This window comes from Lontra canadensis, unplaced genomic scaffold (assembly GCF_010015895.1).
Source record: "Lontra canadensis isolate GAN:19392208 unplaced genomic scaffold, GSC_riverotter_1.0 scaffold83, whole genome shotgun sequence".
NCBI lineage: Eukaryota > Metazoa > Chordata > Mammalia > Carnivora > Mustelidae > Lontra > Lontra canadensis.
Genome location: NW_022631077.1, coordinates 997,379 through 1,014,812, shown reverse-complemented (window position 1 = coordinate 1,014,812; position 17,434 = coordinate 997,379). Strand labels below are relative to the sequence as shown.

Here is a 17,434-nt window from a genome sequence, read left to right as displayed (position 1 = left end):
AATCAAAACAGTATGGTACTGGCACAAAAACAGACATACACATCAACAGAACAGAATAGAGAGCCCAGAAATAAACTCATACTTGGATGGTCAATTAATCTATGACAAGGCAAGAATATATACAACGGGGAAAAGATAGATTTTATAATAAATGGAGTTAAGAGAATTGGACAGCTACAGGCAAAACAATGAAACTGGACTACTTTCTTATACCATACACAAAAATAAACTCAAAATGGATTAAAGACTTAGATATAAGACCTAAAACTATAAAACTCCTAAAAGAAAACATAGCCAGTAAACACTTGGACATCAGCCTTCACAACATATTTATAAATATGTCTCCTCAGGAAAGGAAAACAAAAGCAAAACTAATCTACTGGGACTACATCAAAATAAACAGCTTTTGCATAGCAAAGGAAACCATCAACAAAATGAAAAGACAACTACTCAGTGGGAGAAGATATTTGCAAGTGATATATCCAATAAGGGGTTAATATTCAAATATATAAGGAACTTCTATAGCTAAACACCAGAAAAAACAAATAATCTGATTAAAAATGGGTAGGGGACCTGAACAGACATTTTTCCAAAGAGAACTACAGACATATGAAAAGATGCTCAACATCACTAATTATCAGGAAAATGCAAATCAAAACTACAGTGAGATCTCACTTCACACCTGTCAGAAAGGCTAGTATCAAAAAGACAAGAAACAATAAGTGTTGGTGAGGATGTGGAGAAAAAGGAACCCTCATGCACTGTTGGTAGGGATGTAAATTTGTGCAGCCACTGTGGAAAACAGTATGGAGGTTTCTCAAAAAATTAAAAATAGAAATAACCATATGATCCAGCAATTCCACTTTTGGGTATTTACTCAGAGAAAATGAAACACGAATTGTGAAAGATAAATGCACGCCTATGTTTCTCACAGCATTATTTACAATAGCCAAGATATGGAAGCAACCTAAGTGTCCATCAGTAGATGAATAGATTAGGAAGTGGTAGACACACGTACACACACACACGTACACACACACAGGAATTTACTCGGCCATAAAAAAGATGAGATCTTGCCATCAGCGACAGCATGAATGGACCTAGAGACCATTATGCTAAGTGAAATATGTCAGACAAAGAAAGACAAATACTATATGATTTCACTTTGATGTGGAATCTAAAAAAAAACAAATGAAGAAACAGCAACAACAAAAAATAGACTCAACAGAGAACAAACTGATGGTTGCCAGAGGGGAAGGGGGTGTGAGGAAGGGCAAAATAAGTGTAGAGAATAAAGAGGTACAATGTCCAGTTATAAAATAAATAAGTCACGGAGATGAAAAGGAGAGCACAGGGAATATTGTCAATAATATTGTAACTACATTACGTGGTGACAGATGGTGACTGCACTTACCAGGGTGAGCAGTGAGTAATACACAGAATGGTCAAATCACTATTTTGTGCATCTAAAAGCAATATAACATTGTGTGCCAACTATCCTCCAATAACAAATACAAGAAATAAATTACATAAAATGGAAAAAAAAAAGGTTTATACATAGGTCCTCAGTTACATGATTGTACCAGTGGCAAAACAGCAAGAAAATACATTCTTTGACACATGTAAATGACAAAGGACTAGTGTCCAGAATATATAAAGAATTCCTATGAATCAATAAGAAAAATTGGAAAATAGGCAAAGACTTGCATAGATATTTTAGAAAGAAGTCCACTGGGTGATGGACCTTAAGTAGGGCAAGTGATGTAATGGACACTGGCTGTTATATAAGACTGATGAATCACGAACTCTAACTCTGCAACTAACAATACACTATATGTTAATTAATTGAATTTAAATTAAAAAAAAAAAAGAAGTCCCAATGGCTAAGAAACATGTAAAAAGATCTCAATCTTATTAGTAATCAGAGACATACAAACAAAGCCATAGGAAGACACACCACCACCCAGATATCAACCACTGACAATGTGAGTGCTGGTGAGCACACGACCCTAGCGGGGAAACTGGGACAGCTCCCCAAGCCGCCTTCATCTGTGCTCTTTTCTGAACATCAGTGAAATTCAGCTGGTAAGCTTTTATCTTTACCAACATTCCCAGGGGCCCATGACGGATGTTGACAGAGCAGCCTTCTTTCAAGTGCAATTACCTTGAGTGACACCACACACACACACACACACACACACACACACACACACACCCCAAAGGCTGTGCTGACCTGCAGCCCACCTCCTTCTAGATACAATTCTGTTGATCAGGAAATGGCACACTGAGATCTCTTGAACATTTTGCTGGGACAAGCACTTTGGAAACAGAGTTGGCAGTATTTAGGAGAGCTGAAGATTCATACTCCCATGACCCAGCAAAAGAACTCCTGGCCACCCTAGAGAAAACCACGTACCCTCGCACCAGTACGAAAATGTTCCTGGCAGAATTGTTCATAGAGGTTTAAAACTGGGAACATGTCCAGTTCCATCAATAAACAGTGAAATCAATGGATAAGCCATCATACCATGTATGTACAGATATAACACAGCCCTATAGAACAATGAAGGTAAATGAACTCTAGCGACACCCCCAAAACATGGATGACTCTCATAAGGATAATGCTGAACATAAGAGGCACGTCTAATACAAGAGTCCATTTGGTAAGATTCATTCACACCAAGTTTAAAAACAGGCAAAACTAAACTACATTGTTTGAGGATGCACACTCCCACATACAAAAGTAGCAGAAGTGTAAAGAAAAGGAAATTACCACAAAAGTCAGAATGGCAGCTGCCTTTGGGGGATGGCGAGGTTGGGGTTGGGAAGGGGTTGGGAAGGGATAGGCAGGGTCTTTTGGGTGCTGGCAAGTTTCCAGCCTGTGATCTCAGTCAGTATCTACCGCACCAGTTTTCCTTTTGTGATTATTTGTGATATTGAGTATTTGTGTTGTATATACTTTCCAGTCTGCTTGTTATATTACACAGCAATAAAAGCGAAAGAAACAAAACTGTTCTCTCTCTCTCTCTGTCATCAAACAATGGAATTCACCGAGACTTTTGCATCATATAAAATTATGGGTAAAGGATGAAGGAAAAAATGAATTCCAAGGGTAGGGGAAAAGTTATCAGGAAACAGCACTGCTGCTAAAGATATTAAAAGTGCTGATAAGGAATTTGAGATGAACAGTGACTAAAACAGCTGTGTCGAGTAGAGCTCAAGAATGGCAACAGCTCCCCTTTACTGGTGTCTCGGGGCTGTGGGATTTAAACAACAGGGCAGGTTTCCAACTTGCACTAAAGGTATGATTTTTATTTGGCGCTACGGATTGAGTCGTACTTTCCCAAGGTATTCTCCAGTAGAGTGTAGGTTCAATTAACCTAGTCATGGAGATTTGGGTTGGCATTACAGACTGCAAAAATTTTTTTTTTTAAATAATTTGAAAGTAAAGAATATCTTGAAGAGTGCCACTTTGGCACAGTTGAAGAAAGTTGGGGTGACAATTTGAGAAAGCTCTCAAATTTTCAGGGATCACTAATTTGCTAAAGAGCACCTAAGTACCACAAAATGGAAGCTGTTTTTTAAAAAAGATGCACAGGGTTGATTTTGCAAGTTGGCTGGTGATTAATTTCAATGTAGTTGGTTCAAATGACAATATATCAAGCAAAATTCAATTGAAAACAAGTTCCCTTTCTTCTATAAAGTCTCTTCATAGACCAAGTGGTAACAGGAAACATCATCCTTGGCTTCACTGACCAGTCAGTTCCCTTGGAATCCAATAATCCACGGGGGGAAAACGTGTCACCAAGCCAGATGTCAAGAGGATTACATGAACGAGAGGAAACAGCTTGAGGGAGAAACTCCTTTCTTTTATCCCCACCCCTCCTCTCCCAGAACAGGTCACTTCCTAGTATTTTTCACTGCATTTCAGACCAAAAAAATCTGGGCCATAAATGTGACTGGTGGTCTATGAACCATTCCTCAAGCTTCACAAAAACATTAATTTACTTGGTTAACAGGAATATCATTTTTAATTTGTTCTTCTTTTTCTATCATTGAGAAAAACTGTCCTGCCCATCTCTTGAGAAATAAAAAGAGAAATAAAAACAAAATTCAGGCAGTTCTAAATGGCGGACTTTGCTATTACACCAGCCCTCACACAGCTGGACTGAGATACACAGACACACCTAGAAGAGGGGGCATCTTTGACCTCTGATGCATAATATAATGTCACCAGTCATTATTCTTTTGGTTTTATTCCCAGTATTCTTCTGCTAAATGCACTCAACATATTGACGCTATTTCAAGAGCTAAGGAAGAGCTCCCTGACAGCCAAATTCCCAGAACTGTATCTACAAAACAGCCCAGATCAAAATTTCTGTTTTGTTCTTTTCTTTCTTTTCCTTTCTTCCTTCTTTCCTTCCTTACTGCCCACCCTGTTACTACCTCCTCTTCCTTCCTTTCTTTAATACAAGACTAGAAAGAGAAAAGCACAACTAAAAATAATCATCAATGTCAGTACCCTGGCTATGATATCATACTGCAGTTTTGCAAGATGTTAGTACTGGGGAAATGGATAAAGGTTACAAGGGATCTCTCTATATCATATATATATATAATATATATATGAAAGCTTTGTTGAAATATAATCCATATACCATACCACTGGCCCGTTTAAATTATATAATTCATTGGTTTCCATATACTCAGAGTTGTGAGCCCAAGAGCACAATTATTGAAACATTTGCATCACCCCCAAAAGAAACCCCATATCCACTGACAGTCACACCCCCATCCTTCCAGCCTCTCACTTGAGGCAACCACTCATTTCCTTTGTCTTTACAGATTTGCCTATTCACAACATTTCACATACATGGAATCACACAATATGTGGTCCTCTGTGTCTCTCTGGCCTCTGTCATCCAACATAGTGTTTTCAAGGGTTATCCACATTGTAGCACGTGTCAATACTTTATTTCTTTTTATTGCTGAATAATATTCCATGGTATGGATACATCACATTTTGTCTATCCATTCAACTGATGGACATGTGGGTTGTTTACATTCTTTTTTTTTTTTTTTAAGATTTTATTTACTTGACAGATAGAGATCACAAGTAGGCAGAAAGGCAGGCAGGGGGGTGGGGTGGGGAACAGGAACCCTGCTGAGCAGGGACACCCCCCCCACAACGTAGGGCTCCATCCCAGGGATCAGGACCTGAGCCGAAGGCAGAGACTTAACCCACTGAGCCACCCAGGCACCCCTTTTTACACTCCTTAACTATTATGAATAATAAGGTTCTCACAAATATTCATATAAAAGTATTTGAATGGACCTGTTTTAATTTCTGTATCATTTCTTACAATTGCATATAAATCTACAATTATCTCAAAATAAAAAGTTTAATTAAAAAACCCCAAGAAACAGGGGTGCCTGGGTTGCTCAGTCAGTTATATGTCCGACTCTTGGTTTCAGCTCAGGTTAAGATCTCTTTCGTTGTGTGATTGAGCCCTACATCGGGCTCCACACTCAGCAGGGAGTCTGCTTGAAGATTCTCTCCCACTACCTCTCCCCACACTTGTGCACACATACATGCACGTGTGAGCTTGCTCTCTCTCTCAAATAAATAAATAAATCTTAAAAAAAAACAAAAAACAAGAAACTTTGTTGAGTGAGGAAATCCTGGGTAATCTTTCCTATTTCAGTCTTTGCACTAATGTTACCATACTTTCTTTATAAAAAAATTCAGTATTTAATAATAACAATAGTTCTCTGAATGCTGTTGACTAAGCACTTACCTGAATCACCTCATTTGATCCTCACATGATACCTACAAAAGCTAGGTTGTATTATAACCTTTTAGATGAGCTTCTGCTGCCTGTCTTGTAAAACATTATTAGCAAATCAAACAACCCGACTGAAACCTGAGCAAAGGACTTGAAAAGATATTTTACCAAAGATATATAAATGGCCAGTAAACACATGAAAAGATAAACACATATGCTCAACATAACTAATCACTAGGGAAATGCAAATCAAAACCACAATAAGATACAACCTAACACCCATTAGGATGGCTACCTTAGAAAAGAAGGAAGGAAGGAGGGAAGGAAGGAAGGGAAAGAGAGAGAGAGAAGTAAAGGGTAAGTGCTGGTGAGGGTGTGGAGAGATCAGAATCCTTGTGCACTGTTGGTAGGAATGTAAAGTGTAGCCACCATGGAAAACAGTATGGCAGTTCCTCAAAAAAATTAAATACAGAATTTCCCTGTGATCCAGCGATCCCACTCCTGGGTATATACCCAAAAGAATTGGGAGCAGGGTCTCAAAGAGACTTTTGTGCATGCATGTACATAGCAGCATTATTCACAATAGCCAAAAAGGTGGAATCAACCCCGTGTCTACCAGTGGATGAATGCATCAACAAAACATGGCATATACATACAGTGGAATGTAAGTCAGCTTTAGAATGGAAAGAAATTCTGTCACAGGCTCCAACATGGATGAACGTGGAGGATGCGCTAAGTGAAAGAAGCCAGTCACACGAAATACATGCTTTATGATTCTGCTTATTTGAGGTACTGAGGCTGGCCATATTTATAAAGACAGAAAGTAGAATGGTGGTTGACAGGGTCTGTGAAAAGCATTAAGGGGAACTGTTGTTTAAAGAGTAAAGAAGCTCAATTTTGCAAGATAAAAAGAGCTTTGGAAATTGGCTGTCTAATGGGAAAGTCTGTAACAGTACTGAAATTGTACACTTAAAAATGACTGAGATGGAAATTTTTATATTATATGCATTTTACCACACACACACACACACACACAATTAGTAATCTATTCAAATGATGATTTTTCACCAGATATTTACCTCTTTCAAACAGTTTAAATCCAAATAACACTCTGGAGAGAACAATTACGTATTTTCCAATGCCACATTTCTCCTCTCCTCTAAAGTTCAGTTTCTCCCACCACCTGGGCACATGCTAAAAAATGTTCTCTAAAATCGGTGTCAAGATTTAGCAGGTGGCCAGTGGAAGCTCAGGAACAGGAAAAGGTGAGAAACAGGCAGGAGGATCTAGTATATCTGGAATTGGACATTGAGGTTTTTCCTAATCTCAGAAGGACCAATGAGCTTGATCTGCAGGTGATGATGCTTGGGCCACTCAGGACCCAAATGTACTGTGAGCCGGTGACTCAGGCTTGTGCCCTCCCTCACCCCCATGCTATGCTAGCTCACGCCCTCGTCAGTTTCCCTGGCTGAGCTGGGCTGGCAAATGGCACCTGTGACCACCACCATGGCAAAGGTGGCAAACAGATTACCATTGTACTTGCTAGTAGCGCTCAAGAAAATTTTAAGAAGGGGCGCCTGGGTGGCTCAGTGGGTTATGCATCTGCCTTCAGCTCAGGTCGTGATCCCAGGGTCCTGGGACTGAGTCCCGAGTCCAGGGGGTGAAGGTGGGGGGTGGTCCTTGCTCAGCAGGGAGTCTGCTTCTCCCTCTGCCTGCCACTCCCTCTGCTTGTGCTCTCTATCTCTCTCTCTCTGAGAAATAAATAAATAATAAGATCTTTAATATTTAAAAAAGAAGAAAATTTTAAGAAAACACAAAAGGACTAGCATAATCTCTTCCCCTCAAAGCAATAACTTCCCAGACTAGCAGTTCTTATCCTTATCTCTCCAGTGCAAATAGCATGTAGTTTGATGCCTTTATCCTAGCTTCACAGCTGAACACAAGGAGGTTGGAACAAAACTCCAAACCATCATTTCATATGCAGGGTTACTGTTTTACAGCAGATGAATATACCCCCTTAAGCTCCCTCTACTTTTCTCTTCATGACAGGTATGCAGTTCCTTTGCTGGCAAATATTCACAGGCAGGTCTAACTGGGTTATTCATAGTATGAACTCATGACTGAAATTGGGGAAAATCCACTGAAATATAGCTTCCAGTGACTATGGTCAAATAGAGTAAAATAAAGAAAATAAAACTAGAGTGCACAGAACCATATTGTATAAGAAACACAACAGCTATATAAATCTCATTCTCTTTTCAGCAACTGAGAAGATGGCTGCTTACCCATTTTACTGATGAGGAAAGTGATCAGGTCAAATTAATTTGTGTAAATAGCTTATTAGCAAGCGAGAGAGTCCAGGTCTCTGGGATGCCAAAGCAGCTGGCTTCTTCACTGCCTTGAATGACTTTGGGCAAGATACCTGTCTGAATCTAGAGTCCTTGCTTGTCAAATGATGACAATAATTCCTATCTTACAGTGTTACTGTGATGACTATGAGAGATAATCGATGAGTATATACCTAGGAGGGGGCCAGTGAACACTGTACAGCTTGGATATTCCTTCCTCTTCTCCTCCTGTCCTTCTTCCTCGTCCCCCACTTCATCACCTCCTCCCACTCAAAGTCATGGTAAATACAGGGAGGAAATAGCACTCAGATGGCCGGAGGGAGAAGGCAGGTATCTGGTTCCCTCAGTGAGCCAGTGGGCTGGAGAAGACATGTTTGGGGGGAGAATGAAGAAACACAGAGGCAGCTTCACCTTAGAGAAGTGATAGCATCTAAGAAGAAAGAGAACGCAACATGAGCAGATAATGCTGAAACCATTTGATGAAAGTTCTTTTGGAGCAGAGGATATTTATATGATCTTAAACGATCTCCCCACAGACTATTAATTAATCATGAAAAGGAACTAAAAAGTAATATATACAATGGAGAAATCTGGCAGACCTCCTTAAAACCAAACAGACCATGAGCAATAATGGGACCAACTAATATTTCGTGCCTCCTGGTAGATGCCCTGAGGACAGAGCATCGCTTACTACTCAGATACTAATCATACACAAAGGCATCGCCTGAGCCAAACCATGGAGAAATCCAAACGAGGAACATTCTACAGAGCAACTGACCCATGTTCTGCAAAATGTCAGTGTCATAAAGGATGAAGAAGGACCGAGGAACTGTTCCAGATTAGAGGATAGAGAAGACATGTCAACTCGATGCAAATACATGATCCTAGGAGCTCAGGGGCATTACTGGGACAACTAAAGGGAATTCTAGACTCTGTATTGGTAATAGTATGTATCCATGTTAGATTGCTAAACGTGGCCAATGCATCGTCTAAGATAATGGTCCTGCTCTTAGGAGACACATATTTCAGTATTTAGGGGTGAAAAGTCATCACATCTGCAACTTGCTCTCAAGTGGTTCAACAACAACGAGAAAAATAAAATACGTGTGTGTATGTGTGTGTATGTAGAAAAGAGAAAAAGCAAATAGAGCAAACTACTAACTGGTGAATTCAGGTGAAGGGTCTGCAATGTTTATTATACAATTCCAACCCCTCCCCTGTGGATTTGCAAAAAAAAAAAAAAAGAAAGAAAGAAAGAAATACAAATACCTCAGAGGAATAAAGAAGGTGGCTTTTTTTTTTAATGAGCAGATAACAGCTTGATGATCCCTCAAAAATTTAATGATAGAATTACTGTACGACTCAGCAATTTCACTTCTACAAGAACATACATACCCAAGAGAAATAAAACCATTTGTCTACACAACTTGTACATGAATATTTGCAGCAGCACTATTCACAATAGCCAAAAGGTAGAAACAACCCAAATATCCAATGGCAGATAAATAAAGGAAGTGTGGTGTAGCCATACGGTAGGACATTATTCAGCCAGAAAAAAGGATGAAATTCTGACATATGCTACAACATGGATGAGCCTCAACGATATTCTGTTAAGTGACATAAGCCAGTCACAAGAAGGGCAAATGAAGTATGATTCCACTTACATGAGGGACCTAGACTAGTCAAGTTCATTGAGACAGAAAGTAGAACGGTGGTTGCCAGGGTCTGGGGGAGCGGGGGAGGGAAGATGGGGAATTACTGCTTCACGGGTACAGTGCTTCCTTTTGGGGCGATGAACGTATTCTGGAACTAGATGGAGGTGGTGGTCACACAACCATGCGAATGTAGTAAATGTCACTGAATCGTTTACTTTAAAATTACTGATTTTATGTGACGCAAATGTTACCTCAATAAAAAGCAAAAGGGCAGGCAGGTAAAGGGGGAGTTTGATTCTATGACCTGGGCCACAGAGTGTGAATGAGAAGCGGCCGCGTCCGGAGTGCACACTCACACCGACGAATCTGCTGACTGGGATGGAAATGGTGTGCCTGACGGGGGCTACTGACTGGTTCTGGAATATGCCTAGCAAAATGATGACTGTCCAATTGTGTAATAATCATTTACCTGAATTCCACAGCAAGTTCACAGAACGACAGTGCGGCGAGAACTCATTCTCGTCTGGGTCAGTATCTGCCGTATTTAAAAGATGCTTCAGCTAAAGCAACAGCAACAGGACAAAGGAGGCAATACGGCAATCCCAGAGGCAAACATGTTAGAGGAGAAACCTCTCCCTCGACAGACCCCTGGATGCAGGTGCCTACATGGTGACAGCAGGCTGAATCTCTAGTTTCTGCTTGGCTGGGACTGCACAGGGTTAAAAGCTGCTACCCATTCATCTCTCTGGAAATCACAGCTGCTTTTCACTCAAAGCTGGCACAGAAAAGGTGATCCAGTAAGATGTGTGCAACCCCGCAAGTTATCCTTCACAAGAGCAACGGCGTTTTCAGTTAGAACCTCGAGGAGAGCATGACTTTTTAAAAAAGGGTTTTAAAAATTCCATCACAAAAGAAAAAGAAAATCACATTCACTATAAAAACTTTAGAAAAGGCACAGGGGGAAAAAAATCCCCTGGAGAAGTCACTGCTCTAATTTCGTCATTACCTCTCGTCAGCCTGAGAAGGCAGGACTTAACCTAAGGAATGATTCATTAACGGCGACACCTGGAGCATCTTTAGAAGCTTTCTTGGTGAGAAAGTGCAATAAATTGATGCTTCCTATTATGCCCACTAGTAAGGACAATCCTCACCCTGAATATAATTTTCCCTGAGATGGAAACCCATTTCCTGCCCTTAAAATATGTGTACTGGGAATCTGGTGATGAGAGAATCATGAACAAGTAGACAGAACATCAGGATAAAAACCCACTGTCCTCTTCCTTATAAACGTTCATTCTAAAAGAGCTACTATGAGGGGGGGTAGGCAGGGAGGAGAATTGAAGCAGGAGACAGGGAGAAAGAGGTATGAACATCCAGTTATAAAACAATTAAGTTCCGGGGATGAAAAGTACAGCACGGAAGACAGAGTCAGTAATACTGTAATAATGTCATATGGTGACAGATGGCTACTACACTTCTCGGGGTGAGCAAAGCACAACATACAGAATTGTCAAATCTCTGTTATACATCTGAAACAAATATAACATTGTGTGTCAACTGTAATTCACTAAAAATTTTAAAAAGTTGTTTTAAAAAAATTTTTAAGAGGAGAGTTACAAGGAAGAGAGTCTGATCAAACCATTTTGCAGCCCTTGGTGCCACGTGGGCAGAGCAAAACAAAAGAAGTGATGCTTCTGACATGGTTTAATGTTTGGCTGAGAACATGGATGGACATTGGCTTGAGCCCTTATTTCTCTGGTTGCCTCCTCCAGAGCCCCACACTCACCCATCCAGACTTCCCCGAATTGCCCGGCACCAAGCCTTTTCACCAACTTGATGGAATCCCGTGGGATCTCCCAGGCATCTTTGTCCCATGGCTTTTGTGGTTTGGGGCTAATGCATGCCTTTTCCAATCTTCTGCATAAGCCATCCGACTGCTCTAATGTGAAACAGGGGGAAAAAAAGGTTACAAAGTGTCCTACTTTGTAATTTACCAGTATCTATGAAGAAATTTTGGCTACTAATGGGAACAGCTCCAGCTCAATGTAGTCTGTGAACCTAAACTCTATGGGGGTATCTTTTGTATAATCATGATTTTGGAAACAGTTACCTGAAAGACAATTCTGAACATACTTGATTTTATCCATTAGTACTGTTTGCAAACCTACAATGTGTATCCCTTCAGAGTGGGTGGCAGAAGTAAACAGTACCAGCAGCTACCCACCACAACCGACTTCAATCACACAGGGAATGAACCTAAAGGCCACCCATGGGTTGGGCTAACTGAGAGGGCTAACTGAGAGGTGCTGGAGACATAGGACCACTGACTTGCCACTTCTAAATATTTTCCTGTCATTGTTATTTGTTTTCTTTTACCCAGACTATGGATTACTTTTACACACATATATACACACACACATATATATAAAGACACAGATCTGCAAATCTGCATTCTGATTCCAAATATTTAAAGATGTGTTGTAAAAATATGCACTACATGAAAAGAATATTCATTTTTCTCTTCTCAGTTTTGGAACATTAACTGTCAAACAGCACGGATTGGGTGGGAAGAACTGGGATAATTATTCACTAAGATCCATTCTGATTTCACATGCATATGTAATTATAGATTAATTTAGAATCAATTACAGAATACGATCCTCCAACTTCATCCAAAAGAAATGTACGGTAGAAGAATTTTAATATAAAAAAGTGTTTGAACCCTGCATTTCATAATAAATCTGTTTTGTCTTGTCCGACCTTTAGTTTTTACTTACTTTGGTAATGTTTAATCATGTCACTGATACAAGGGAAAGTGATTCGTGGAGAAATGTAATACCCTCCATTGTCCAGACTTCTAATTTTGTAGTGCTTAATAACATCACCATGCACAGGGTCATAATCTCTGACAGAAAGAGAGTAGCTTCCTGTGGGGGAAAGCACAAGGAAAGATTATGCTTATATTTTACAAGTAAGATCTGCCTTATAAACTCCATGGTACACAATTTGTAATAAAATATGCAAAATGTAAATTAAGTATGTGTATAGTGCATAATTTAAGTCCTGTAAGAAGTCTACTTGACAAATGAAGCTACCATTTTGTTGCTATGAAGCTTACCAACACACCGTTTTCCTTCTTCGTGCTAGTTTTTTTTTTTTTAATTTCACTGAATTGAAAAGTCATTTTGATTTTCTTTCTCTTAAAATTTCAAGATTTACTCTCAATCATAATGGAAGAGGTTCCGCAAACAAACTAAAAGCATGGTGAGAAATGGCCGTAATTATGTCTGCTATGGTACTTTTCATAGCAAAACTATTAAGTTTATTTGTTATCAAGCCATTAAAGCTTTCACTACTAGAATATAATATATATTTTTCTTAAAAAAAGATATATTATGCTAGTTTCTAAGAATGAATTTCTAAATAGTGATTTAGAGGGGGACTTAAACCACTTCCTACCTTTTAAGGTTTCACTTTCTCTGATAAGAAAAGCTCCAGGACCATTCCCTGGTGCCAGCAGCTGCCTTTCTGCATCCTTCCTGGTTATGTCCTTGAAAAACCACCTGAGAAGACATTGTTACATTTCATGGATGTTATGCTCCAGGGAAGGAAAAAGGTACGAATGCATTAAGAAAGCCCAGGCAACAAGCAAAACCATCCAAGATGGCAACGGGTAAGGACTCACTCTTCTGTTTCCAGGGTGTTGACTTTGGCGACGTAGTTGCTGGGGATGAACCCTTCTCTCTTCGTTGAAAGGGATTTAGCTTTCCACCATTCTCCATGCCTGGAAGAGAAACAGACATCAAAAAGTGTTTGTATCCAGGGGCACCAGGCTGGCTCTATTGGTAAAGCATGGGACTCTTGTCCTTGGGCTTGTGGGTAGATTACTTTTTTTTTTTTTAAGTTTTTAAAGAAATAAGTGTGTGTATCCGATGAGTCAAGAGCTGTAATAGCAATTGTCTGAAGGTGTCTGTTTTGGGGGGTGAGGGAAGATGGGAAGATCCCTGGAACCCCAGAATCCAGCAGAAAAATTCACTTCTTTTGCTGAAATAAAACTATGTTTAGAGACTAAGGCAAAGGAAAACAGCCTCACAACTGAGTCCCTGTGCTCAGTGCTGCACACACAAGAGTTGGTAAAAATGGTTCCTATCTTGCAGAAGCAACATGTTTGTAATTTCCCCCAGGATCTCTAAGAAATGCTGTGGGATCCTTATAGAAACGGGATTCAAGGGAACAACGAGGCATAGCTCTCATATTATAAACTCCTTTGTTAAAACATCTAATTTCAATAGAGAGATGCTATGAAGAAAAGAAATGGAAAACCAAAAATAATCCCAAGGAGGAAGGCTCATCCCCACGTTCTTGCCCTCAGCATGGAGCTGAGGAGGAGGCTGGGGCTGAGGCAGGAGGCAGGAATGGAAGGTCCCCATGAGCCTCAACTATGATGTTCAAATTCCCACAGACAGTCGGGCTTCTCGTTTGCAAGACGTGAAGGACAGCCACACGGACACAGAGCTGCTGCCTAAGTGAAAAAATGAAGGCACAGAGATGAAGTGACTTGTCAAGATCACACAGCTATCAAGAGGCAGGGCCAGGATTAGGCCGGAGTTCACACTCACCAGTAAGCATCAACTGCTCTTAACCACTTAGTACCTTGTACTTACTAAGGAGTCTCCCTCCTCCAACCCTAGCGGGTGGGGCCAGTGTGACAACGTATGCAAGATTAGGGGGAAATACTTGGGAAACCCTTGTTCTCAGTACCAATTCCCTGTGGTCTGAGCCACAGATCTATGAGTCAGTAAGGCAGGGGGAAGGGTGGACCAAGGACATGATGATGTCTAAGCGTCTTGCAGAACAACTACAACTGCTGAGTAGGGGCTTTTCCAAAATGACAGCTGCTTCAGCACAGTGCCCTTAAAAATCAAACTAAGTCAGACCCATAAACCCAGTCTGAATTTGAGCAATATAACTAGATAAACATGGCATTAAAATAACACGCAAATTCCCACAGACACAAACTTCTTAAGCTGGCACAGATGGATAAAGAAAGAAACCAGTGTCTCTATTCAAAGGGAAAACTGGAGAACGTAAGAGAAGATTCCCGTGGTGGCCCCACTCCTTGCACTCCCAAAGCACTGCTATCAGCAAGAGGCTGGGAGGCTACTTGTTGCTGCTATGCTGCTGGGAGCAGAAGGAAGGGGCCAGGACTCAGGAGCCCAAGTAAAGGGCCAGCAGGCACAGGGTGTATGGGCATACTTACTCCTCCAGGACCTTCATCTTCTCTCCTTTCTTGAAAGACAAGTCGTCTGGGTGGATGCCATCATAGGGGTACAAGGCTATCACGATGTCTCCTTGCTCCTCCGGATCTATAAGGAAGGACGAAAGGGAAGACCTTCAAGAATCCATCAATGGAAATGTTTTAACAAGTCTTTACCTGGCACAAAAGCTGGATGATGACTTGTGTTTCCTGCGTAGTGGGGCTCACAGCACACATGGTCTACAGTAAGCAACATATTATCCACACTGGATACAGTTTATGTTATCCCCAGTCATACAGACCTACAACGATAATTAATTCCCCCCCTCCCCGGTATTTCAGAAATGATATAGCCATGTTCAGAGCAGCATTATTTTCAAGAGCTGAAAGGAAAAGTCCAAATGTTCAGTGACGAATGAGGATAAGCAAAATATGGTGTGTCCACACAACAGGATATTATTCAACATGGATGAACACTGAAGACATTATGAGGAGTGAAATACACCAGACACAAAAGGACAAACACTTTATGAATCCACTTATTTGAGGTACCTAAAGTGGCCAAACGCATTGAGACGGAAAGTGGAATGGTGGCTGGCAGGGGCTGAGGGGAGTAGGGGGACGGGGAGTTCGTGTTAAACTTGGACAGAGTTTCAGCTCAGGGAGATGAAGAAGTTGGAGATGGATGGGGAGATGGATGGGGGTGCTGGCTGTCCAGTAATGGGAATGTACTTAACTACTCAACTGGACACGTAAAAATGGTTACAATGATAAATTTTATATTACATGTATTTTTTGGCAATGAAAGTATAAATAAAAACACCCAAGCTGACTCCCTTATAGCATCTGTAACAGTAAAGAAAGGAAAACTACCATGTTGCTATGGAAACATACCTTTAGTCTGAAACCTCTGTCCTGGTAAAAGCTGAGATTCTGGAACCTAGGAGAGAATATTGGTTAGGAAAAGGATTTTGACGTTTAGCTTTTCTTACTCACAGTCATGTTGTGTGTTATATCATTTTTCTCACAGTAGCAAATGAGGTTTAGAATGGCTAATTTAGGAAGCTGGAAAGAAGAGAAGAACTGAGAAAACATTTTGCAGAGCTATGTCCCATCCTACACAGCTCAGCGGAACAGCTCTCCCTTCTAAAAAGCAGTCATTTGTCGGTGGTAACAGGAAGTGAACAGGTGAAGGCTGGAGTCTCAGCATGGAAACCCAGAGCAAAATATGGAAATGGCTTGAGCCCCTGCTGGCTTGGTAGGACTTTGGCCAGAACTGCTGATCTCCGTGTTTCCCAGACTTGTTCAGAAAACGAGTCAGGGCTCTGTCACTAGACCCTGAGAACAGGTCCTAACGGATCCAGGTTTCCTAAGGCTGACCCTGCTCCTGTCATGGGACAGATGGCGTCCCGTTACTTCAGCTTTGAGGTGGATTAGCAAGAAGGGTCTGTGGGACAAAAGGCCACCTCAATGACCTTTCAAATGAAATTCCTTTTTCTCTCAGTGACCATGAGGAGGATAAGACCTCGTGGGCCCTTTCTCAGGAAAGTACTGTCCAAGGCCTATATCCACAAATCATGCAACTTTTCCCTTTGATTCAGTGGCTCAAAGGAATGGACCTTTGCACTGAAATTTAAAATTTTTTTTAATTTAAATTTCGGGTGAAAGCCCATAAAATCTCCAATTTGAGGCTGGGCCAGTGGGGGAGGGAACATTACTTTGTGTCCTGCTATCTGAAAATTGGGGGTCCGTGTTATCCTTGAATACTTACTTTAAGAAGTCCTACACTGATTTTTTAATCATGGGGATTTCCATAATTAGGATTGCATGATCAATTATAAATGTTTAATGGAAATAATCAGAAGATGAGAAACTAATTAAATCACTTTGAAAGCAGCAAGCTGATTGTCAAATATCAAAGAGTCCTTAATTTATAAATGTTTTAATAGACTTTCTAGAAGACCAAAACACATATAGGCCAATTCATCTGCCATTTAACTCTTTCCTTAAAATGTCTTTTCCTCGAGGCGTTGCTGAATTTCATCAATTCCACCTCACCATCACAGTTCTTCTGTCACGGAGCCAGGGCATCCAATTTTGGCACATCTGGCCACACCTTGGACTGTTATCTATGGCCATGGGATAAGGCAACCCTCCGGGCTCAGGAAACAAGGGCAGCCAGAGAAGGCACAGACTAACAGACAGAATCCAGGAGGGAATTGTCATATTGCAAACCTGTTTACTACTTCACCTTCCAACCCCATGTTTAACCTCTTTCACTCTTAGGAGGAGGAAAAATGGCACGTTTATGTGATTTGCCTTTGTTTTTCTGAATCAAGGCATCTTCGTTGATCATTTCATAAAGAGAACTTGGGTTCTAAGCAAGTA

At 40.7% G+C, this 17,434-nt stretch overlaps 1 protein-coding gene across 4 annotated transcripts in view; it reads right to left on the bottom strand.

Moving 5' to 3' along the window:
* LYN (LYN proto-oncogene, Src family tyrosine kinase) overlaps nt 1–17,434 on the bottom strand; it is a 116,948-nt gene that overhangs the window by 42,472 nt on the left and 57,042 nt on the right. For all 4 annotated transcript variants that reach the window (XM_032882578.1, XM_032882580.1, XM_032882579.1 and 1 more), the window contains exons 3-8: nt 15,941–15,986; nt 15,050–15,155; nt 13,475–13,573; nt 13,249–13,352; nt 12,567–12,716; nt 11,576–11,728 (exon numbers count right to left, since the gene is read on the bottom strand). In XM_032882578.1, coding sequence (XP_032738469.1) covers nt 11,576–11,728; nt 12,567–12,716; nt 13,249–13,352; nt 13,475–13,573; nt 15,050–15,155; nt 15,941–15,986 — 658 coding nt within the window. The remainder of the gene's footprint in view (nt 1–11,575; nt 11,729–12,566; nt 12,717–13,248; nt 13,353–13,474; nt 13,574–15,049; nt 15,156–15,940; nt 15,987–17,434) is intronic.